Source organism: Nothobranchius furzeri, chromosome 12 (genome assembly GCF_043380555.1).
Source record: "Nothobranchius furzeri strain GRZ-AD chromosome 12, NfurGRZ-RIMD1, whole genome shotgun sequence".
NCBI classification, from domain to species: domain Eukaryota; kingdom Metazoa; phylum Chordata; class Actinopteri; order Cyprinodontiformes; family Nothobranchiidae; genus Nothobranchius; species Nothobranchius furzeri.
This window is the reverse complement of record NC_091752.1, coordinates 36,293,602-36,317,919: the sequence shown is the minus strand read 5'-3', so window position 1 is coordinate 36,317,919 and position 24,318 is coordinate 36,293,602. Positions and strand designations below refer to the sequence as shown.

Below are 24,318 nucleotides of genomic sequence, written 5' to 3'. Positions count from 1 at the left end.
GAGGTGAGGAAGGGTTTGACCCCCACCCCCCGGCGGCGGAGAAAGATCCCGAACCCAGCCTCCAGAGCTGATGCCTCCAACATAACCAAGTTTTAAAAATTAACTTAAACTGGAAATGAAGCCACCAAAACCACTCATAGCTGACTAGGTATTTTTTTAATTTATTTCATAGCTGACTAGTTACACTGAAGCTGAATGGGCACGCCCACCTCAGAAAAACAAGTCATGAAGGCAGAAGCTGTCGGGCTGATAGTTGTGAGCGGACGACACGTCCCGCACGTAGACCCTTACTTAAGATTTTAAAGCAAAAGAAGCCTGCACGATGAACTCATCATTACTAAACAGTTATGGTGATTTATGGTTATTAATGATCATTTCTGCAGGAGGATGGACCAGATCTCTCTGAACTTTGAGAGGTTTTTATGTGCTTTTATCAGAAACCTCAATGACACATTTTTGTGTCTTGGATCATAAATGAACTGGAACACAAATCCAACTAAACGTTTGGCTTTGTTACACATACACAACACACAAAACACACACACACAAGGACACGAGGAATTAATCTGCAAAAATAGATATTTTCACTGATATCACTTGGATTAAAAACGGTTGTTTTTAAAATTGCAAACTGTTATTTGTCTTTTGCACGTCCTTTATGGTAAGAACAGCCTTCTGAAATAAAAAGTGTGTGTGTGCGCGCGTGCGTGTGTGTTGGGGGGGGGGGGGGGGTCAGGCTGCGACTCTCAATGAGGTGAATGGAAATTTCCTGAGAACTGCTGGGAAAACAGCTGTGTGAGTTTGTTTGTCCCTCTGATGACATCAATTAATTGACATGCACGAGTCAACACGTGTGTTCCTGCTTCAGCAGGAGCTAATTAAGAACGAGTTCATTCATTCATTTGAAGGAATGAAAAGTTAAACGTTTACATGCACACTTTTATATGCATATAATACATATTTATTTGAGCTCAAAAGTCACCATCAGTTTAGCAGCATTTACAAGCTACCGGTTTGATTTTTAAATTAAGGGCGTTTTTACTCAGAATTTGTTCCACTTCCTGTGAGCCAGATTCTAATCCTGTGAAATCAGTGACTGGATGGTTAAAATTGCAGCAGAGCAACAGGTGAGGATGGGTTTTCTATTAGCATGAAGTTCAGCATGATGACCAGGCGAGGTCGCTATCACGCCATTTAAAAAAATGCTGTCAATAATGAATCTCAAACCAATGTTTTTGTGAGCAAATGTTTGTAGTTTTAAGTCTCTGAGATTATAAACACACATTCTGTAAGTGTTAATGAACAGGCTTAGCAGTGACACTGTGATTTAACAGAAATTCCTGCACGTTTCATCTCTTCGGTCCTGAAATAACAGCAATCAAAAACACTTATGGCCTCACACTCACCAAAACTCACCAAACTCAGACCTTTTTCTACAACAGGACCCAATTATCCATACTGTAGCTAAATCACCAACATGCATTTCAGATGTATGGTCTCAAAAAAGTAGATTTTCTTCCTTGTGTCTGAATGTCTCATCCTGCAGTTTGTCATCTCTTGTTTGTCTTTTAGAGCTTACAGCAGTGAATGCAGGACTGTTTCTCAAGGCTCCGAGCCTGCGTCACCTGGAGCTGAAGCTACGACAGCACTTCATGTAAGTTTTGATTTATTGCTGGAAGAAGCAGAAACAGCACTGCTCTCTCGGGGAGGAGAAACTGTGATGTTTGGCCAATTTTGCTGAGACACACTTTTCTTTATCAAAGCCTTCACACTGCACTAACACACACTTTCAAATAGCTCCACACTCCAAATATTAGTTCAGTATAATGCTAGACTTAGTTTTTTTATTGCCTTTGATCTGTTACTCCAAGTCTTGTAGCATTTTTACCTTTTTGAACACAAAGTTAGGACAGACCACAGGGGAAAAAAACACTTGATAAAATATTTAAACTGAATGTCTGAAAAGAGAGAAATCAAATGGCTGCGTGACAACTTTAGACAAGTTAAATCACTCAAAGTGCTGGCAGAGAATGCTGGAAATGACGTCCATTATTTAGCACAAAAAGAAAACAAAAGGAGGAGAGATGAGTAAAAGCAAACAGATGTGTCATATTAATGACAGGTATTATGTGTTTATTTCCTGAAACCACAGTAGGGGAAACGTCCTTTGAAGTTGTTTTGTCATTTGGCTGACATATAACAAGGCAGATCAGACGCTGTTGTGGTTTATTGAATCTTTTGGACCTTTTTAAGCACAAAATAATTAGCTGTTAACTGAGTGAGGTGTACCCATTGTACAAAGACATGTGGCAGCCAAGTCTTTTCCAGGTTTTGGTCCTCTGTAAGTGCAGACTGAGACGCTGGATGACGTCTTTTTGGGCTAATTCTGTCCCAAATGAGGTCATCGTGGGCGTCCTTCTCATGTCGACAAGACACGTTGCTGCACGTCTTTTCCAGGTTATTTCTGCTATTATAATAGCTATAACTAATTGTCCTAGCTAAGTAACATTTATGCTAACGTCAGACAGGTTTATGAACACCTGACTTGCTGGAACTACAGCTACAAAAATTAATCCAGCCAACCAATTTTATTCATTGTTTTTTTATTTAACACACACACACACACCTGTTGCTCATGTGCTTAATTTAGCATTAGTAATGTGTTCTGGACAGGCTTTACCACATCTCCGGTGCATGTTTCAGTTGATCTGTCGCCGTGTTGTGTGCTATTTTGTGACTCCATCTGCACAAGTACAAAAAGACAAGTTATTGGAAACATCAGCACGACCATCAGCCATTTCCCCGAGTCAACATTAAATCTGAAACACTGAAATAAAGACACAGTTGATTATTATTGCATCAATGTTAATCAGTCACAGGGGACATGCTAACGTTAGCGTCGTTGGACACCCTGGACAACAACAGGACCGGAGGGGAGTATTTTTGTGTCGCCTCCCTACCTGCCCAATAGTGTGTGTGTGTGTGTGTGTGTGTGTGTGTGTGTGTGTGTGTGTGTGTGTGTGTGTGTGTGTGTGTGTGTGTGTGTGTGTGTGTGTGTTGGGGGGTTGCATTTTCAGTGTGAGAAATTGGAAGTGTGGCGTAAGGGCATGTGAAGGAGGTTGGATGTGTGTCTCACACTAAATGTGTGAGTTGTCCACCCTGATTTCCTCCACTTGTGGTACACGTGCCCATGACGTCCAAAAGAGTTACCCAACACTAGGTCCAAATGTTTTACGTCATGTTGACGTCCAAAGGAGGTCATTGTTAGATGTCCAAATAGTTGACCTAGTTTGTATGTCCAACAGAAGTCCAGAATTGGTCTTGGACTGACGGACTCAATATAGGCATGATATACACGTCCATGCATCTTTGATTGCTTGATGAGTATTGATGATTTATCTCGTCAGTGTATGACAAATTATAATTGTTTGTTAGTTGTTTGCATACACATTAACCACCATGCTGTTGTCTAGTAATTAAAAAAAGTGATAAAAAATATCCTTCCATTTTCTTCTGCTTATCCAGAGTCGGGTTGCGGGGGCAACAGCCTACTAGTTGAGAGGCCCAGACTTCCCTCTCCCCAGCCACCTGGGCCAGGTCCTTCAGGGGGAACCCAAGGCGTTTCCTGGCCAGCTGAGAGACGTAGTCCCTCCAGCGTGTCCTGGGTCTTCCCTTGGGTGTCCTCCCAGCTGCAGTTGTGGTGGAGTAGTGTGTTTGTGTTTGTGTGTGTGTGTGTGCACGTGGCAGCGCGGGGGTGTTCGAAAGGGTGTTTCGCCCAGGGCACCAAATGGGCTAGGCCCGCCCCTGGAATGAATGTTCTCATCTTAGCTGATTTACATTTTTTTTTATCCCTGAAAGATTGAAAATTTGACACATTTTAAACGGTTTGAAAACATTTTGCGTCTTTTCGGTGTCGTTTCTTAAAATAAAATTTACTCCGCACATTTTGCAGAGCCTGGAATACCAAAGTTAGTCTGAGAGGATCTCTGTTTTGCACTATGTTACTTAAACAAACAAACAAATAAATAAAACCTTCGAAGTCATAAACAAACTTTGTTTCTTTTCGTTTGGGAGGGAACCAGGAGCAGCTTTTTATTTATTTATTGGGTAGGGCGGGGGGTGTCCACTCTGGAAATTGCGCATACGCGCACGGTAAGTGTCCCACACCAGCGTCAGTGAGGCTCGCGCTCCACACCTCTCCCTCCCGGCTGAAGGAGCATCCTATAGGCTAATCAGGTGGTGGTTTCTAGCCAGCCTCAGCATCCGCCGCCCCTCAGTGGAACGCGCCCATACGAGTGGCAGTACGCGCTGAGGTGTTTTTCTTTTCTTTCCTGCCCGCTACCATGACAGAAATGTCGGATATCGCGTGCCTTCTCGTCCCGCTGCTGATGCTCACGGGGTCCACCATCCAGGCGGACGTGAAGAGCGTCAAAGAGGCGGAAAAAACGGGGAATTTCATGGAAGACGAGCAGTGGCTGTCCACCATTTCACAGTACAGCCGCAAGATCAAGCACTGGAATCGCTTCAGAGACGTAAGTGTTGGCCGGGAGATGCGGTAGCTGAGGCAGGAGGACGCACTGCCATTTTTACACTAGAAAATCTAACAAACTTGTTCTTGAGTGGAAAATATAAAAATATGCGCAAAAGAGACTGGTATCCCATGAGTTGACTTTCCCCCGTGTAACTTCTCTTTTTGGCATCCACAATTAGATGTAATCAGAAAACTTCCATGGGATGAGGCGGGCTGAAGGATGCCGTGCTAAAGTAGTTCCATCTGCAAACACGGACCATGCATCACTGTCTGGTCCATTTGAGTCTCTTTTCTAAATAATCTCACAGTCGCTCTTCTCCAGCAGCAGCAGCAGAGGCCCAATCCATCACACTGCCCTCAATTCTCAGACGTGTCTCCTCAAAAATGTGGCTCCAGGACCTGTGTCCAGAGATTTCACAAACAAGGGAATTTAGCAATTAGAAGAGAGGCCATTGATTGATTGATGTGCACCTATTGAGCAGACCGAACTGGGCTGTTGGGATTGATTAAAGCCTGCATGTGATGAATCGCTGTGTCTGTGGATGTATGGATACTGTCCTTCCTCCGGCTCTGTGAAATGATTACTAATGATCCCAACAGGATTTGGACAGTATATTGCAGTTGGATTAGGTTCCATATGACCCATACTAATTGAGTTTTAATTGATCCTGTGAGGCTGCAGCAACTGATATGCGTCATTATTGGATTAGAAATGTTAGAAGCTGACTTCATCTCCAGTATCTGTATGAGAACAAAAGCAGATCTGCTTAGGAGAGGAGCTTCTTTCTAATCAATGTTTATATAAAAACCAAACGGCACCCCTGATTTTGGAGTTCAGTACAATCTGGAGCCGTGTTTAAGGAAGTGATGAAGTGGTAGGAATGGGAAAGATTAAACCAGAATTTTTGTGGGATTATAACTCAGATGTATGTTTACACAGCTTTTATCCAAAATGTTCATTCCACCGACAGCAAGCACATCATGTGTGGCTCTGCAGAAAGAAAACCCTCCAACTACCAGTCAATTAAAACGGGATCACAACTGTATTATGTAGCACTTCCCCTTCAGGGTTTTCCTTATGATTCCACCTGCTTTGCTTTTCTGGGTTTCTTGGTTTCACATCAAAGACAACGTAGCACTTTTCACTTTCATGTGCACAGACGCAAACAGAAATGGTGATTGAGCATCGTTGTGGAAGGGTATGAATGTTTATTGTCATTTATTTAGTCAGTCAGGCAGTTGCAGCATGCAAGTGCATGAGAGAGAGAGAGAGAGAGAGAGAGAGAGAGAGAGAGAGAGAGAGAGAGAGAGAGAGAGAGAGAGAGAGAGAGAGAGAGAGAGAGAGAGAGAGAGAGAGAGAGAGAGAGAGAGAGAGAGAGAGAGAGAGAGAGAGAGAGAGAGAGAGAGAGAGAGAGAGAGAGAGAGAGAGAGAGAGAGAGAGAGAGAGAGAGAGAGAGAGAGAGAGAGAGAGAGAGAGAGACGTTGTTTCTGGTGATTACAAAGATAACAGGGAAAAAAAGACATCAGAGAAGAGAACCACTAAACCTCCCGAGGGAATCGCCAATAGAAATCGCTTTGATTCCATCCCGCTGCCGTAGCAACAGCAGTCTCTGCGCTCAAGATGGAGCATAGATCATTGGGAGTTTGATGACTCTATCGCCTGTTCAGTCATGATTCAGGGTGAAGAGTGTAAGCATCTTTTAGTTAGGATTCTCCACACCGTTCAAACCATGAACTTGTGTTTTTCTCATTATTTAAGTGAGTTTTTAAAACTCAATGCAATGAACACTTGAATGGCTCTGCTTCATGTTTGCCTTTGACCTAAAATAAAGAAAGAAGTAGAAAATTTGAAGTTCAGCCTTGGGAATAAGTCGATGTGTAAATGAGTGCCGATGACACACTTCTGAGGGTATATAAATCGATGTTGACGTGTGCGTTCCTGTGAGAGTTTGCTGCTGAGTGTTGTTAAGTCTGGAAGGCAATAATCAAAGCCACACAACACGAAAGAGGAGCTCTCCTTTTTGCACGAATGCACACGGATAAACACAAGCATGCATGAACACACTGCACAAACTGTAGGCTGCACACTGTAAATATTTCATATTTATTCTTCCAGAGGATGTAAAAGCAGAATCAAGATAAGATGCCCTTTTTAACTTCCAGTAAAAAAATTAAATAAAATCCCACACTCCAATTCAATTTATTTCACAGGAAGAGAAGGCGATTAAATTTAACTGTAACAGTCAACAAATAATAGAAGAGGATACCTTCAATCCTTTAATCTGACAGGTGCACTCAACATTTCATTCCACTAATGCACCAAATCCTTGGGAAAAAAAGATAAACTGGGCAGCAAAAGGCAGTCGTGGGAACTGACTGCAGATTTATTACGTTAACATTCTGAAAATAACATGTACCTGTATTGTCACTTTAATTAGTTTTTGTAAGTCAGTAAAATAATAATAACCATTGAATATGGTATATATATATATATATATATATGGTCATCATTCTTTGGTGCTTTTATTTTGACAAGCCACACCACAGTCCCCATGGTGTGTATTGGTTAGAAGAGGAGAAATAAATGCAGCCTGTTATTCAACTCAGTGAGTCATCGTGTAAAATATTTATGATCTCATCACCGACTAAAAGTAATTTTGATCATGATTTTTTTTTTCATAACTGAGCCGTAAAAAAAATGATCACGAACAAAAATGCTTTTTGGAGTCCGGTTTACAAATGTGTTTTGTGAATGTTGCTTTAACATCAGCCACCATGATTTTCTGCCATGACCGGCCTTCGGGCCATTGTTGGTAATGTTAAATAACAACCATTCAGTGTTGACTTTTGAACATTTGAAATTCAAACGAAACAATTGTTTTGTTCACCCAACAGAACAAAACAAATTTAGTTTTATTTATTTTGCAATCGGCTCACATGTCTTTTTTTCAATTTTAGCATTAGTTAAAATAGAAATCTGTATTTGTTTCTCAGAAATCATCTAGAGGCGTAAAAATGTATTGCATCTGAAAGAAACGATTTGTTGGTGAACATGCCCCTCTAGACAGCCAACAACTAAAACACAATGTTTTGCAGTTTTATTGTCACATTATGCTGTTTTATCATATATATTTGATAAATTTACAAATATTTTAAAGACTTAGTTGTCCAAAAGAGATGTCACCAATTCTGTGTCACTCTAAGGATGTCCGCAAGCACTGTGACTGATCACTGTACGTATGCGGATGTCTATCGCTATTGGCTAATGCTGAACGGCACTCAGTACAAATTGTATGGGGCTCTATAGGACGGGGGCGGGCTTAGCAAAGATAATGACGTGTTGCCTACATTATATCACAGTACAGGGTAAGACTTTCACAAATTCAGATTTCTACAAAAATCATACATAATTCCTGAAAGGGGGAAACCCCTGGATTGCTGCTTTAAACAGATGAAGGCTGATGCATGTTCATGCATTCAGATCTCAGCACACAACAAAACACATATTTTGTTTTCTTCTTAATCTGTCAGTTAAATCACCAGGACATCAATAACTGGTCAGATGTTCTGTTTTGCTGATTAAATACCAGCTACATTATTTGTGTTTACAAATGGATGCTCATTAAGACATGCCAGTGCACGCTGTCCTTGCTGTTTATGTGCATCCTGCATGCCAGCGCGATGATGCTGGGAAGATTCAGACCATATGAGGTGATTTCCTCCAGTATCCTACGCTGTCTGTGCTTGGTAAATCCTTATCTTAAAAATGCACGCCTCGATAGTCACACAGCTCTGCACCGTCCAGTGCCAATCCAGCCTGCGCCTGTTCTGCATTTACTTCATTTTTAATAGGCATGGGGACAAGAAAAAAAGAAAGAAGTGCGCCGCGCAAATAAAACTTCAGATCCCTCACTGATGCTGGTGGATTAATACTGCAGAATGGTGGAAAGACTTTTATTAAGACATGTTTATTTTTCAGATAACACCCACCCCCGTTTACCTAAAACTCTCTTTGGTGTCAGTTGGTGACTGTTTGTTTCACTATTACACTGTGCCACATGAAAAATAACTGTGGATAATGGAATCTGTAACAGTAGAGCCAAATACTCCATTAACGTCCATCTAGACAATCCGTAAATTATCAGGACTGGAGCTCAGTCTGGCTCATCCATCCCATGTTCCCTGGTGTTGTAACAGAATGCTTCTGATGCATTAATAATACGAACGATGATAAGGCTTATCAGAAACTCATTAGTCTCTCTAGTCATGCTCTGTACTAGCGTGAGTCATTTCTTATCATTTCCCAGATTTGTTTGGTGGCCTCAAACATCCAAAACTCTGAGGCAAGGCAGATGGACTGCGTCTTAATCACCTCCCAACTGTTCTGGGATGGGTGGCCTGGCTGTTCAAGTATTGGACAGACTACCGGGGCTCTGTGGGATGTCTTGGCTGGTTAGTAGGAGCGCAACTGGGCTGCAGTGGAGCAGACCCCCCCCCCCCCCCAAAATGGCATTTAATAATGATTAGCACAGATGATGTAGAGAAAAATTATGACATTTAAATTTCTTGGGTGTCATGATTGTTTACTAAACACTATCAACCACTATCACTTTATTTCTCATGCATGCTGTCAAGTATTACCTAATATTGTTTACCATGATTGTCTATTTGATCATAACTGTGTTGTATGTAACATATTGTGTAAAACTCTTGAAAGTGTCACCTTAACACATAAGACTCAGTTCACACGGCAGGATTTTAAAACATGATGATAAAAAAAAATTAATTATGGCTGTAACAGTTCTGGTCCTGCAGCAACAAGAGAAGAGCTACACACAAACGGATTTTACACACAAACATTAACCGGTCAGTTGGGAAATCTTGCAATACCTCTCGTGATCAAATGTGATTTTGAAATAAACAAACATGGTGGAGGAGGATCTTGCTACACGTCACATTCAACAGGCAGCATGCTAGTTTGTACATGTTTAATTTCCCTGATTTGTGATTGGAGTGGTCCCAACTGTCAGACTGGTCGGCTGGATACGGGAATTGAGCTTGTAGAGAGCGTGGTCTCACAGATGCGGAAGTGATAGCGTCGGTGAAACGCCGGCTCACGGTTTAATCTAGGGATCCCCGAGCGTTCGAGCGTCAATGAGGTGACACGGAAATGCCGGGTTTTCCAGAAGTAAGTAAGAACACTTACTGTGAGCTGAGTGTTCGTAAGATGGATCGGTTGCTTGGAAACTCTGATCATAGATCCGAAGAAACAATGACTGAGCGGTGAGCTGGGGAGGCGACTTCCGTATATAGTTGCGGTTCGTGACGTAGGTGCGACGTGGAGGGAATACCTGCGAGGGGCATGCTGGGAGTTGTGGTCCATGGTGGAGATCGGCTAGCTGGGAGAGGCTGGTTTGGGGACTTGGGTTCTGACAGGAATCCCCCCCCCCCCCCCCATCCAGGGACGGCTCCTGCAGTCCCAGGGCGGCCCCGGCGGCCCCAGAAGTCAGAGATAAGGGTAGGGTCCTGGAAGGAGTGGGCCGGTTCCCAGGAGCGTTCCTCGGGGCCGTAGTCCTCCCAGTCCACGAGGTACTGCCATCCCCGACCCCTGCGACGGGTGTCCAGGACGCTTCGGACGGTGTAGATGGGCTCACCGTCGAGGAAGCGGGCAGGCGGAGGCGCCGGAGGCGGAAGCAGGGAGGATTCCACATAGGGCTTGAGTCGGGAGATATGGAAGGTGGGATGAAAACAGAGAGTCGCCGGTAACCGCAACGGTACGAGACTGGGTTGATGACCTTCTGTATTGTGTAAGGCCCGAGGAACCGGGGAGCGAGCTTCTTGGATCCAGCACGGAAGCGGAGGTCCACGGTGGACACCCAGAACCTTATCCCCAGGGACATAGGAGGGACCAGGATGGTGTCGGCGGAGATGTTGGCGAGCGTACCGGGCATTAGCTCGGGTGATGGAAGCTTATGCTCTGATCCAGGCGTTCTTGCAGCGCCTCACTAGGGATTGCGCAGCAGGTACAGCAACTTCGGGCTCCTGGTGGGCGAAGTCCGGGGGCTGGTAGCCATAGCAGACCTCGAAAGGGGACATATGAGTGGTTGAAGAGGTGTGAAGATTGTGGGACAGCTCTGCCCAGAGGAGGTATTTAGGCCATTGCGAGGGTTGGGCCGAGACAAAGCACCGGAGGTACCGACCCAGCTGTTGGTTAGCCCGCTCCGTCTGACCATTGGTCTGCAGGTGATAGCCTGAGGATAGGCTGACCGATGCTCCCATTAGGTGGCAAAAGGCTTTCCAGAATCGGGCCGTAAACTGGGGACCCCGGTCAGAGACCACATCGACAGGGAAGTTGTGGAGGCACACCACGTTCTCCAGGAATAGTTCAGCCTTGCGTCGGGCCGAAGGGAGACCCGGAAGGGCGATGAAGTGGACAGCTTTAGAAAACCGGTCAGTGACCGTGAGGACCGTGTTGAGGTTGTTGACCGGGGGGAGTCCTGTGACGAAATCCAGACCCACGTGGGACCACGGACGGCTGGGCACCGGAAGAGGTCTGAGGACACCAACAGGGGCCTGGCTGGGTGTCTTGGAGCGGGTGCAGATGTCACAGGCGCTAGTGTATTCCTTAACATCCCTCGCCATGCAAGGCCACCAGAGTGCTCGTTGGAGGAACTTCAGAGTTTTAGAGAACCCGGCGTGGCCAGACAGGCGTGACGAGTGGGCCCAGGAGATCGCCTCACTGCGACAGGATGTAGGGACATAGAGACGACCCGCGGGGGTCTCTGGAGGTGCGGGGTCGTCCCGGAGGGCATTCTGGATAGCCTCCTCCAACGGCCACCTTAGGTGGGTCAGGAAACAGTGCTCTGGGAGAATTGGTGCAGGCTCGGACGTGGGCGTGGAGTGTGTGAACTGGTGGGAGAGGGCATCAGCCTTCTGGTTCTTAGTTCCAGGGCGTTAGGTGAGATGGAACTCATAGGGCTCGAAGAAGAGGGCCCAGCGGGCCTGGCGAGGATTGAGCTGCTTGGTGGATCGGATGTGAGTCAGGTTCTGGTGGTCCGTCCAGATAGTGAAAGGCTGGATGGTGCCTAGAAGCCACTGTCTCCACTCTTCCAGCGCCCATTTTATGGGCAGCAGTTCGTGATCACCCACACCATACTTCTGCTGGGTGGTGGAAAACTTCCTAGAGAAGTAGGCGCAGGGATGGAGTCTGTCGTCGGGCCCGCCTTGGGACAGGATGGCACCGGCACCGACGTCCGAGGCATAGACTTCGACCACAAAGGGCTCCATAGTCTCTGGATGGCGGAGGATAGGGGCCGACGTGAACCAGGTGACCAGGTGGCGGAAGGCCCGAATGGCGTCTGGAGTTAGACGGAACAGTTGGCCGGGTGGGCTTGGTCGGGTGAGGGATGTGAGCGGTACCACAGTGGTGCTGAAGTTCTTAATAAAACGGCGGTAAAAGTTGCAGAAGCCCGGAAAACTCTGTAGCTGATTTAGGCTCGTAGGAAGGGGCCAGTCAGTAACTGCCTGGACCTTCTGAGGGTCCATGGTTATGCCCTGATCCGAAATCATGAAGCCCAGGAATGAGATGGTCCGCTGGTGGAAAGAGCATTTCTTGGGCTTGCAGTATAGGTTATTGTTCAGGAGCCGGGTCAGGACAGCACGAACATGGTGGAGGTGTTCGGCCTCGGACTTGGAGTAAATTAGGATGTCATCCAGGTAGGCAAACACCCACCGGCCCAGCATGTCGCGGAGGACATCGTTAATGAGACGTCGAAATACGGCGGGGCTATTGCACAACCCGAAGGGCATGACCTGGTACTCCCAATAACCGGTGGGTGTGATGAATGCGGTCTTCCACTCATCCCCAGCTTTGATGCGGACCAGATTGTAGGCACTCCGGATGTCCAGTTTTGTGAAGATCCGCACCTGGGAGATGGAGTCCAGAGCAGTCGTGAGGAGTGGCAGGGGATTAATGTTGCCTTTACACAAGTTTAAAATTATTGCATCAGAAGAAAATACAGATATTTTAGTCGACTAAAATAAGCCTGAAACTAAAACAAATTGGATGACAAAATTGTGACTGAAATTAAAAATCATTTTGGTCAAAAGACTAAGACTAAAACTTAATTCAAATTTCTTGTAAAATTAAAACACAACATGGCAGAACTCCTTCAGGCTTGTGTTAGTGGAGATTTTTTTTTTTTACCTAAGGCAGAAGAGTGAACAGAGGCAGCAGAAGAGTTGCGTTGCTGTTAGTCAATCAGAGGTGAGATGTTTGCTTATCATGAATATTAATGAGTAAGAATCCATATTTTCTGCCCCAACTCCTCTGGCTAGGATCACATCAGCTGCGAAGTGGAACGCTCACGAAATTTGCACACTGCCCGCTGTTCCTCCATCCACATCAGGTGTCGATGAGACATTGATAAGCGCTTCTGCTCACACCTACTATTTTCCAAACCCCCCACCCCCGTGCCCTGGCTGTGTGTGTGTGTGTGTGTGTGTGTGTGTGTGTGTGTGTGTGTGTGTGTGTGTGTGTGTGTGTAACCAGTTTGCTTGTTGATATCAGAAAGTGCGCTGATCCTGCTACTGTTTTGTAGACCAGCTCTGTTCTAAATGGGTAAGTAAATAATCTAGTGTTTGTGGTAGTGTACAATGCTGTTGTATATTTACCTTTGAATTAAATGTGTTTGTTTGTATTCATATGCATTAAATCCATCCTTTGCTGTAAAAACTGCATTTAAAGTCATGGAAACACTGTTTCTCCGCAGGAGTGCGTGTGTGTGTGTGTGTGTGTGTGTGTGTGTGTGTGTGTGTGTGTGTGTGTGTGTGTGTGTGTGTGTGTGTGCGTGTGTGTGTTCATTTTCATCTCTAGTCTGTTTAGATCATATATGTCAGACACAAGGCCCGCAGGCCAGATGTGGCCCGCGTAGCATTTTTATGTGGCCCGCGAGATAAATATCAAAAATATATTAAAACTGGCCCGCTGGCCGATTTTACCGCAAAGACTTCAACTCCCATGATGCTTTGCGGTGTCAGCGCGGAGCCGACGCGTCCCCTCCTTTGTGTTTTTTCCAGCGCCTGCTGCCGGTGTCTACAGCTCCGCTGTCGACAAACTAAACACTCCTCTCACTCAGCGCCGAGTTCACTCAGCTGTTTTCTGACGAAAACGGAGATTCTAGCCGCTCAGTAATGTGTTCATGACTGAAAGAGAAAGTTTTCCAACTAACGTCCAGACAGAGCTGATATAACTCCAGCGAGCAGCGACACGCTCAAACCAGCATGACTCTGTGGCTTCTGTCGCTGTGTTTCCTCCACGACACACAACAACGTGGTCAAGCTGCTCAGACATGTTCATCAGCACAAACCTATGTGAGCACCTGTTGTCATCTAATGTTGTCATTATTATGATGAAGATGAACAAAACAACAGGAGTCTCCTCCTCAGCTCAGGTCAACCCCATGATGCAGGTATTTGGCTGGAACAGGTGAGCATCACAGTAAACCGGTGGAGCAAACTGAGCTTTAAATATGTTGGTTTTATGCTCTTTTTCTGCTCCAAAACATGAAAGTTAACAGGTGAGATGTTGCATTTTCATTTAAGATAAAATGATATTTTTATTTTGTTGTTGGCCCGCGAGAAAAGATTTAACCTACAGTAAACAGGAAGTGGAAAGGCTGCAGATGGATGAATAGAATATAAAATCCCTTTATTGTTCCTCAGTGGGGAAAGCTAGACGTCACAGCAGCGATGACACTTATTACAGGAGAAAAAAAGGAGAATAAAAAATAAGAAAAATGAATAAACAAGAAAACATAAATCCTGAATAGATTTTAAAAATGCTGATTATACCACAAGTAATGAATACCACTGATGCCTTTTATTTAAAACTGACTTGCTCGTGTGTAATTTGGTTATTCCACATTCAGTGTTAATGCAGAAATATGTTTGTTTCCAAATGTAAAGGTTCAAAATTGCATATATGTTGATAAAGAAAATGTGCAATTTTGCCGCCACGTTTTCAAAAAATATTAAGTTTGGCCCTCGACTCCGTCCCAGAGTTTCATTTCGGCCCCGTGTGAGTTTGAGTTTGACACCCCTGGTTTAGATAAACAAAAATTAACATTTATCAATCGCTGTGTTTTATTTTGAAAAATGTCTTTATTTTGTTAAATTTACCGGCCTGCCTCTTCTGTTTTGGTTTGACATCCTGCCAGAATTGATGTGGCTCACGAAAAAAAGTAGAGCACGCGCCAAAACGATCGCTGCACGGTGCAAGCCTTCGGCACGCTTCGCAGGGGATGTGATCGAGACCATGGGTTAACAAGGACGCCGAATAGAAGCGCTCTTTGTTCCTTGGTGCTTCCGCGTCTGATGTGATCCTAACTTGTCCTCCCTGAAGCAGGGGCACCAGAGCTTTTTTCCACTGAAAACGACTCACAGTGGATTCATTTATACCGCTGCACATTTATTGAATTATTGACTGTAGATTGGGCCAAAAATTTGAATATTTACCTTGCTGTACAAACTGGGCCTTAAATAACTGCACAAACAATACAGATCTTTAAAAACAAGTTTTAGTAAATTTTCTGAAATGCCAAACTTTTCACATCCACCACTTTTGCATCAGCTGCACTAGAAAGCCTTGTTTGCTACAGGGTGCTTGTGTGGTGTCCGTATTCTAAATCCATTCAAGGCTTTCAAATTATGTGAAAGCTGCAAAACTGGCCTTGAAGGCAGGTTCGGTAAAACTCCAGCAGCTCTCTCTACTGTAAACACAGCTGGACTTGAGCCAGACTGACTCAGCCACGTGAGACCAGATCCTGAAGGTCTAGTTTCTTGTACAAAAGATTCTGATTAGCGCCGAGGGGGGAAACGTAGAAGTGGCTGGGAAAACCCCCCAGCTTGAATTAGGCTTTTTAAGCCCCCCAGTTAAAGTCTTGCTGCGAAGGTGTCAACATTAATCAAAGCCTGAATTACGTTGGTTATACATGTGTATGTGGAGCTTGTTTTTATGCCTGCTTTGAAAGGAGGTGGTAGCTGCAAGGAAAGTAAGAGCCAACCCCAGACAAAAGCTTTGATGTACCACTTGATCATAACTTCTACTGCATAAGCTGCCGTAAACATGGCAGGTGTGTTTCTGCTTGAGCAATGAACACAGAGCTGCACCAGCAGGACACCTTATTTTAGAGGTTCTCACTTGTCTCCCCTGAAACAAGCAAAAGAAAAGTGTTGTAGCAGAGTGGTTTCCCAAACGGCTAGACCTCCAACATTTAGAAAGTGGAGGAGTCTGCAGCTTGAGGCAAAAAACTTCGAAGTAAAAACTGTGAGGTTTCAAATAACAGAAGAGCTTCTTTTTAAAAATGTAGTCTTTGAGAATGATTTATTTTAAGAGAAAGAGGGAGAGAGTTATTGGACTGGGCCGTGATAAAATTGAGTGTGAGGCAGGGAAATAAGATTTCAGAGAATAAAGCTTACACAAAGCCTTCATTAATTTATAGCATTTTAAGTTGTTTGAACATTAGATGTTATTGATCTTTACCACACTGCCTTTTCCTCACAAACAGACTTCCCATGCCTCTCATTGGGCTGTGACTGGTGGTCACAACTCCAGAAATGTTTGATGAAGAGTCTGACCCAAGCCCGGTTCTCATGGCAGGATAATCATGCCAATTTTTTGACTAGACTCGCCTCTTCTGACTATGTGGGATGTGTATTGGTGAAATTATGGCGATACGATACATATCACGATACAGCAGAGATATCATGATATATTGCGATACATTCAGTCAGACAATATTAGCAATTTTTTAGACTGAATTTAATATTTGAGAATTCAATAAACAGCCCAAACTAATACTTAACATGTTTAACATGAGGTATCTGAACCATGTTAGAGGGATTTACATTTCAGAGGTGGAAACAAAACCCATTGCACACTGCTGCCAACTAGCGGTCGTGTCACGTTCTGCTTCCCAGCCTTGGTTGCCTCTCGTCTCTCCTTGTTGTGTTTATTGGTTGCACCTGCCTCTTGTTAACCTGATCACCTGCTCCTGTGTATTTAAGCCCTGTCTTTTGTCGGATTGTCTGTTAACCTCGTTTTACGTCTTCCCATGTCCGCGTGCTTCAGTTCCTTTTGTTTTACACCCAAGTCCTAACAATAAGTGGTATTTGCTGCCTCTGAGATTTGCTTACCTGCATATGGGTCCCAAACCAACACTCACAGTGACAGGTCGGTGTTTGAATTGCACCAAAAGAAAAGAGAATACACAAATGTTTGCATGTAAATTCTTCCAAAAATTACATACACGGCTTTTGAATATCGATATAATATTGCAGGAAAAAATATCACGATATATTGCCGTATGGATATTTTCTTATACTTCTGACAATATTAAAGTTGGGAAAATTACCCAAACGACTCTAAAATCATCTCATGAGTGCCAACATATTGGATTTTCTTCTTTCTTCTGATTTTTGGGGGAAAAACAAAGGTGGGACCTTTTGGATGTAACGCGTAGTCAGAAAGCGGCACGCTGCTATTGGACAACAAACAATGTGACATACTCACCGCCATGGATGTGTCAACAGGGTAGGCCGTCATACTCCATCAAAGAAGATGCAAACACATCGTTTTAATAAATGTTGAACCAGCTCAGTGGCCTGGTGGTATGAGTGTTCGTCCTGAAACCGGGAGATTGTGGATTCAAATCCCGGTCGAGTCTCCCTGCTTGACAGTCAGCATTAAGGGTTTGGACTGGGGGTTAAACCACCCAATGGTCCTGAGCGCAAATGGGTCAAATGCAGTGAACAAATTTCACACCAGTGTGACAACTAGTAGGTCTTTAACTTTAAGTACCTCTATCTGCTCTTGACTCAAAGAAAAGCCCAAGTCTAAATAGTCCAACGTTGATGCCAAAGTTGTTTCAAACAGCTTGTCACCATCTTAGTTGTTCCGGTTCGTTGCATAATTTTGCCCACAACAAACTGAGTGGGCAGGATTGACCCACCAAACTGACAGAGAGCTGTGATTGGCCCAGCAAACCGATAGAGCACTGTGATTGGCCCACAATACTGATTGTGCCAATGGTAGACCTGCCGAGGCTCCTATGGAAAGTAGACCAACATCCAGAGAAAATCATTTTGCTTCGGCTCCTGGTTTTCAAGATTCCTAGGCTAGCACACAGCACATTGTAGAACCAAAACTAGCATATCTGTGATTTTTTTCTGTGCCAGAGTTGCTTTGAATATTGACCTACTATTTAAAAAAAACTGCCACGTGAAACATGCTTTAAATTTTGCTGTTTGAGGACAAAAAATAAATAAAAAAAAAAGCGAGTACCTGGAAAAAACATTCAGTCTTATGGAGAAAAACGCAGACTCCAGAAAGATTTAAAGAAAAGACCAAACATCACCCATAGTTAGACACCCTTGTTTTATTGAGCTCTGAGACAAAAATATGGATACGAGCAGCTTCAAAAGAAGAAAACAAGCTATTAGGTTGAGAATAAAACATTACTTGATCTGAGAGAATTAGTTTACTTTGTGACACCATGGTTATTAACTTAGATTTAGCTTTTTTTTAATTCTGGTTTGTGTTTAATTTAATATTTGGCTATATTACATTTATTATCTTGAATATTTTACATAATTTCTTCCCTAAACCATTAAAGAAACATCTATTTACAAATCTTAAGAGATTTAATTAAGGTTGCACACTGAAATGTGTTGATAAGGAGGTGCCGTGCGTTGAAGGCTAACTGTGTTCAACAAAATGAGAGTAAACTGCTCCAGATGCATTTTTAAATTTATTCATTCATCAACTTTTGAATCATAATCCCATAAAAAACATTGAAACCTGTGAAATAATTAAAATGAGTTGAACAATCTTGCTTTAATTCTACGAAATAAAATTATCTTTCCAGGAAGGAAATAAAAAATCAAAGATATGAAAATACTTAAAGAGCAAGTCACCCCCAAACCAACTTTTTTTTGCTGATAAACGACATGAATGAGTGTCTAATCGTGCTGCAGACATGAAGTAAGTCTCTTGTAGGGGGTGACTTGCTCTTTATAGAGCAAGTCACCCCCTACCAGAGTATTACTCTACTCCCACTTCCTGTTTGAAAAATGCAACAAATGCTGTTGCCTAGCAGACTGAGAGGGTGGAGCTGCTAACAAATAAACACACACACACACAGGCTCACAATGACATTGTGACATCATATGGTACCAGCTAATGTTCTAAGGTACCTATTAGCCAATAGCGATGGCAAATTTAAATTCAACTGCAGTGCAGAGTTTTTACCTGACAACGGCACAACACTTTAGGCAGAATATTTAAATTTTAAACAAAATGCACTAAAGTGCAAACTATTGACTACACTTGTCTGCAGCATGATTAGACACACATTTATATAGTTTATCAGAAAAAAAGGTTGATTTGGGGGTGACTTGCTCTTTAAAGTAGCAGAAATATTTTCTTCCATGATTTCTCATGAAAATTACAGTTTGTTGCCTTTCCACTTATTTTAGCTATTGGTCAGAATCCAAAAAGCTCTAACCTTTGCTTCATCTTTTTGTGTAGCCAGTAAATGAAAGCTGTCTGTGCTTTTTTTGCTACGCCGCCGCTCTGCAGTCATGAAGCCATCGGCTGCCTGCAGAAATGAGAAGCCTTGCGTCTCGTGCCCTGCAGCCCTGTGCGCATTAAAGATAAGAGCATATATAAAAATGAGAATATTGTTTGGGGGTTGTTTTATCTCAAGCATGTTGCGTGTGACACCAAAGCTGTGAGCTATGAGTGAGTGTTGATGGCAGCTTCAATGTGGAGGGATTTGAGCTGATCGTGTATGTAGAGTTATATATTATACTACAGACAACCTCAGGAGGTAAAATTATTGAATCTCCCGAGATATTTTACGGATTTGAAAGCCATAATCCAGTTGATTTAATCCTTGCTCTCTTGTGTAAAACAAATTACCAGCACTATTTCACAAACATTGTATGTTTTAAAGTGCTTCCTGGTCAGCTGCATGATGTCCTTGTATTTAAAAAAATTGTGTTTCGGCACACACTCCATAATGTATGGCTCAGTGGTTCGTGTTGTTGCCGGAGGAGGGAGGACTGGAAAGACAATGAAACAGGATATTGTTTAGCAGTAAATCCAGTGATGTATCAACATATTCACTGATGGCATTTAGTGGGTTTTATACATAAAATTCTCTAATTCATAAAGACAAGAAGATTTATACTTTAGAGTAAATCTCAAATATTTTAATAAGTGCTTTAACTCAGAAAGACATTTCAGCTTCTCTTTTATATATATATATATATATATATATATATATATATATATATATATATATATATATATATATATATATATATATATATATATATATACATCAGATTCCAAGGGTGGCATGTGCTACCCCAGGCTACTCCCTGGACACGCCCCTGGTTGTTTCTTGTTAGCTATGGCTGCTGCTGTCCCACAGAACAGAAACATGAGCTTAAATGTGCTTTTCTCATCTAATGATTGGAAGATCTGAGCTTGGGCCCTGCGGCTTACCACTGAGAAAGAGTTGAGCATGCTCACGGTGATTTCAGATCTTCCTCGTTTAAAATGGACACTGAGGGGCTGGCACAACAACAGCCCCATCTCAGGTTTTTCAAGAGAATTGAATCCACTGTGCTTGTCAGTATTCTGATAAAAACTTAGATATGAACACACACATGTTTTTAAGATAATCTTCTGGTGACAGAATGGGTTTTCATTACTCTAAAACAAACCATTCTGTTCCACTGATTATTTTAAGCAAGCATAGAGCTGCACAGTGCCATCTGGTGGGGCCCGGCCCCACTGGCCCCTAATACCGAGACGTCACTGGAGAAGACACAAAACAGGACAGCCCGGTTCACACGTCAGGACAATAATGCTGATTTTTGACCAGCCCTGCCCCTTCCGACAAGCTTCAAAAGCAGGTTCACTGAGAAACCATTTTTTATTCATTATTTCTGAAAATGTTTGTTCACTCTGAGTTCAACATACAGGCTGAACATGAAAATAGTCTCCTACACCTTCCTCCTGCATTAGCTTCTGATAGAAAACTGATGGAAAAACACTTGGTCCTGACAGATCTACCTCACTCTCTCACTTAGCATTCATGGACTCACCCATCTTGACTCACAACAGGGAAGCCTGTCGTTGGTTTAGTGTCCAGGAAACAGCAGAGAACGTCTTTGCTTGTAGAAACTAACTGTTAGCATTAGCAACTCCACCACACAGCAGAACTCAGTCAGTGGTAGAGTTGCGTTGCGGTTATCCAATCTGAAGCAAGATGTCCAAATATCAGGAAATAAGACTCCAAATCCTGCCGTTTTCTTCTACTTTCTCCTCCAGCTGACTTCTGCATCCTGAAACAGGTGCACAGGAGCTTTTTTGGTATGCGTGGAAGAACATCAGTACTGCTCCGATTTGAAATCCTATCTTGATTGTCGTGGTCTGCTTTTTGGGTACAGGAGATGAACGTGTTGCCTGATGAATGGGATGTCTAACCTTTAACAGATGACAGGAGCATGCAGCATTCTCCTCCTCAGCCATGTTTGTTTACTTCAAAGTCACGTTTTGTCTCACTACATATTCCATCTAAGCAGAGAGCGTCACTGAGTAAAATTGTTGTGTGTGTAGTGTTTTGCTGAGTTGCTGCACACCACACACTGTAGGACCAAAACAGTTTTATCCTTGATTATTTTAACACCACGTGTGGCTTCTTGTGCTTTGGAAATTGCCTGATAATTTAAAAATCCTTCTGTGTGAACTGGGCTGAAGTGTATGAAAACACTTAAGATTATAAAACAGTCATTATAATAAATATTACGTTTTTTTGGTGTTAATTCACACTTGAATCTGTCCTCTTTATGCTTTTAACTCACTTTCTAACATTAAAAATGTGGATCCAAGGGAGTTTTTAGCTTATTTGAGCCAATGTAAATCCCTGAATAAACATCAATGCACTGTGTTGTGTATCGTGACTCAGGTTGATTTGTTTGATTATGTTTCATGAATCTTCTGAAGGACATCAACAGTAATTGCGAGAAAAGGTTGAGCATGAACCTTGATGTAGCTCTCACAGGCGAGTGATATTACCATGTCCTCTGCTACTGATGATGCAGCGATGCACTCTGCAGTCACAGAGAACAAACCCTTCAGGGTAATCGCTGTGAACACAGGGTGAAGCTGACATTTAGCCACGAACACCTGTCAGTCACACGTGACTTGTTATTATAGTGAGCTCTCACTTTCCTTTTTCTTTCATTCGTCTTCTTTTGGAGCTCCAACGTTGGGTCAAAGTTTTCAGTGCTTCCTCCCTGGCAGATATGAGGAGTTGTGATCTTTCAGTCAGCATTGTGTTTGTCGTCTTTGTGGCAGTTGTCTTGCTTGGTTTAAAAAAAAAAGAACAGGAGATCCTTTTGATATCAGTTTGATCACAGAGCTTCTAGAAATGCAACAGAAGTGTTTTCATCTCACAGCCCACTTCCTTTAATCACTTCTGTTTTAAATCTGCTCCGCGAACACATCCGAGTGATGCAACCTCTCCTCCGTGTGCCAGCCTTGTCACCTTGCTCCATGTTTCATGCTTACTTTCAGTGTTCACTCAGGAGAATTTATTCTCCCTGAATACATTTTTCCACTGCCCCCTCTTTTATAAAAATCATTGATTTTCAGTCTTGTCAGCGCAGCAGGATGGTTTCCTTATCTGCACTGGCAGGAGCACAAATACAGAAAAGCTGCTAAATAATGCAGGAGCCGCTCCATCAATAAAGGAGACACGGGAGGCATCAGATTAACGGCCAGGTCGTAAACTCTTTCAGGTCTCACCCCGGCTAATGTGTGACTCCATCAGGCTCAACAAGGTTGAACTACATAACCGACAATCATTCATGCAGCCCAACCGGCGATGGAAGTGAATTCTTCTACCGAGGACCTGGAAGGAGCTGCAGATTAGGCAGAGGCTGTGATGAAAATATTAACCTCTGTGAAATAAAACCACGAGGGTCAAAGATCCCCGCTTTCATACGAGCTTCTTATTTCCAGTGTTGTTTGGGGATTTATCACCTTCTGGGGAGCTGTTTGGCACTCGCTTTCATTACAGTAAATGTTTACTGTGATGAGTAAGGCATCGCTAAGAGAGGGAGGTGGCGAAACTGTAAATATCTCCAAATGATTCATGTTTATTATATCAGACACAGACAATATGCTCCAAAAGTGTTACATATGCACCATCTTCTCTGGGGTTTCCTTTAGCAGAAGCTGAAGTTTTAGACTCTAAAGCTTCATTTACCTCTGTTCTTTTATATTTCAGCTAGAATTATGAATTTTATATGAAATAGGTGACTCTAAACACACAATTCAGTCAAATTTGGTGTCTTTTTTGTTTTTAATGAGAAACAGTTTTTTTTCTTTCTCCAGCCTCTCTTTATAGGTGAAATAATAGAATTTTACAGTGAAATAATCACTTAAAGCCTTGGACACTCCGGAGGCGCAACGCACGTGTCTACAACATTGTGGAGGACTTTACCACAGACATTACGACGCAGACTGGCTTTACGGCACAAATCCAGCCGCCGTTTTGATAACTTTAAAGTAATTTTTATCTTAAAATATTTTTAATAAATAGCGTACTTACCCACTGTTAATTAATTAGTCTCACAAACACAATGGCAAGTCTGATCACTTACAAACAATACGCTTCCTGTTCTCAAGTCCCGTGTGATGTTGTGACTATCGCGTGACTTTCCAAGAAGCGCTCAGTGGCACGGCGCATCCTTTGTGACCACTTGATTTCTCAAAACCGCGGGCGTGACACTGCACGGCGCGTCCGCCTCCCGTGCGCCCCAGGCTTTACAGTCTAACGTCTAAGGTTCCATTTAAATAGATATTCTTCTCAGCCGGCTGGGGGATTATCAGTTTTTCTCCATTCAATATGTTCAAAGAGGCACGTAGTCATTGTTTAAAATCTGTGAACCCGCAGAGTTGCCAAGTCGGCGCTGCAGCACCTCACTTGTTATTCAACACCAGCCGACAAAATGCAGCAGCAAAAAACATCAATGTTGCAGAGCAGAGTCAGGGGTAGAGTCGTGTTGCTGTTAACCAATCAAAGAAGAGATGTTCAAATATCAGGACCAGGAAATGACTTACAAGGCATTCGTTCATACTAGAGACCACTGCTAATGTATTGATTAAACGACTGAACAACGCCTTTAAATAACAAATTCAATAAAGTCTCAGAAATATTCATTGTTGATGATTGTTTAAAGGAACAAAGAAAAAGGGGGTCCCAGATTACAGTTCTGTATCTGAATCCTTTTTCCCTTATTCACTAATATTAACTCTTTTTTTCTCCCCTTCTGCTGTCCTTTCATCAGGAGGTTGAGGTCAGTTCTCCTTCCTTTCTGTGTGACTATCTGCTTTTGTATGCCGTCTCCTTCATTTATGACCCATTTCTGTCTTTTTGTGCATCTCCTGGCTCCCTATTCATCTCCTGTTACGAGTAATGGTCTAATTAAGTGGGGAAAAGGGCGACGTACTTAAAAGACACCTTACCACCAACACCATATGTCTCACTTACAGACAGAGTGCTGATTAGCTGTGTTCATTAGAATGATCCGAACACATTGGACCTGTCTGTTCTTGTTTTTGCTCGTGTATCATGCCATCATTTTTACTGTGCAAGTGATAATTTCCAACCCGTTCCTTCTCCGGTGTGATGAAGCTCATGTGTTAC

The 24,318-nt window shown here is 43.1% G+C and overlaps 1 protein-coding gene and 1 long non-coding RNA gene across 2 annotated transcripts in view; one reads left to right on the top strand and one right to left on the bottom strand.

Moving 5' to 3' along the window:
* Positions 1-24,318, bottom strand: part of LOC139062122 (uncharacterized) — a 175,784-nt gene that overhangs the window by 58,984 nt on the left and 92,482 nt on the right. The window lies entirely within an intron of this gene.
* The window catches only part of spock2 (SPARC (osteonectin), cwcv and kazal like domains proteoglycan 2), a 54,683-nt gene continuing 34,522 nt past the window's right edge, over positions 4,158-24,318 (top strand). Inside the window, exon 1 of the mRNA XM_015975986.3 lies at positions 4,158-4,532. Coding sequence (XP_015831472.1) covers positions 4,344-4,532 — 189 coding nt within the window. The 5' untranslated portion in view covers positions 4,158-4,343. The remainder of the gene's footprint in view (positions 4,533-24,318) is intronic.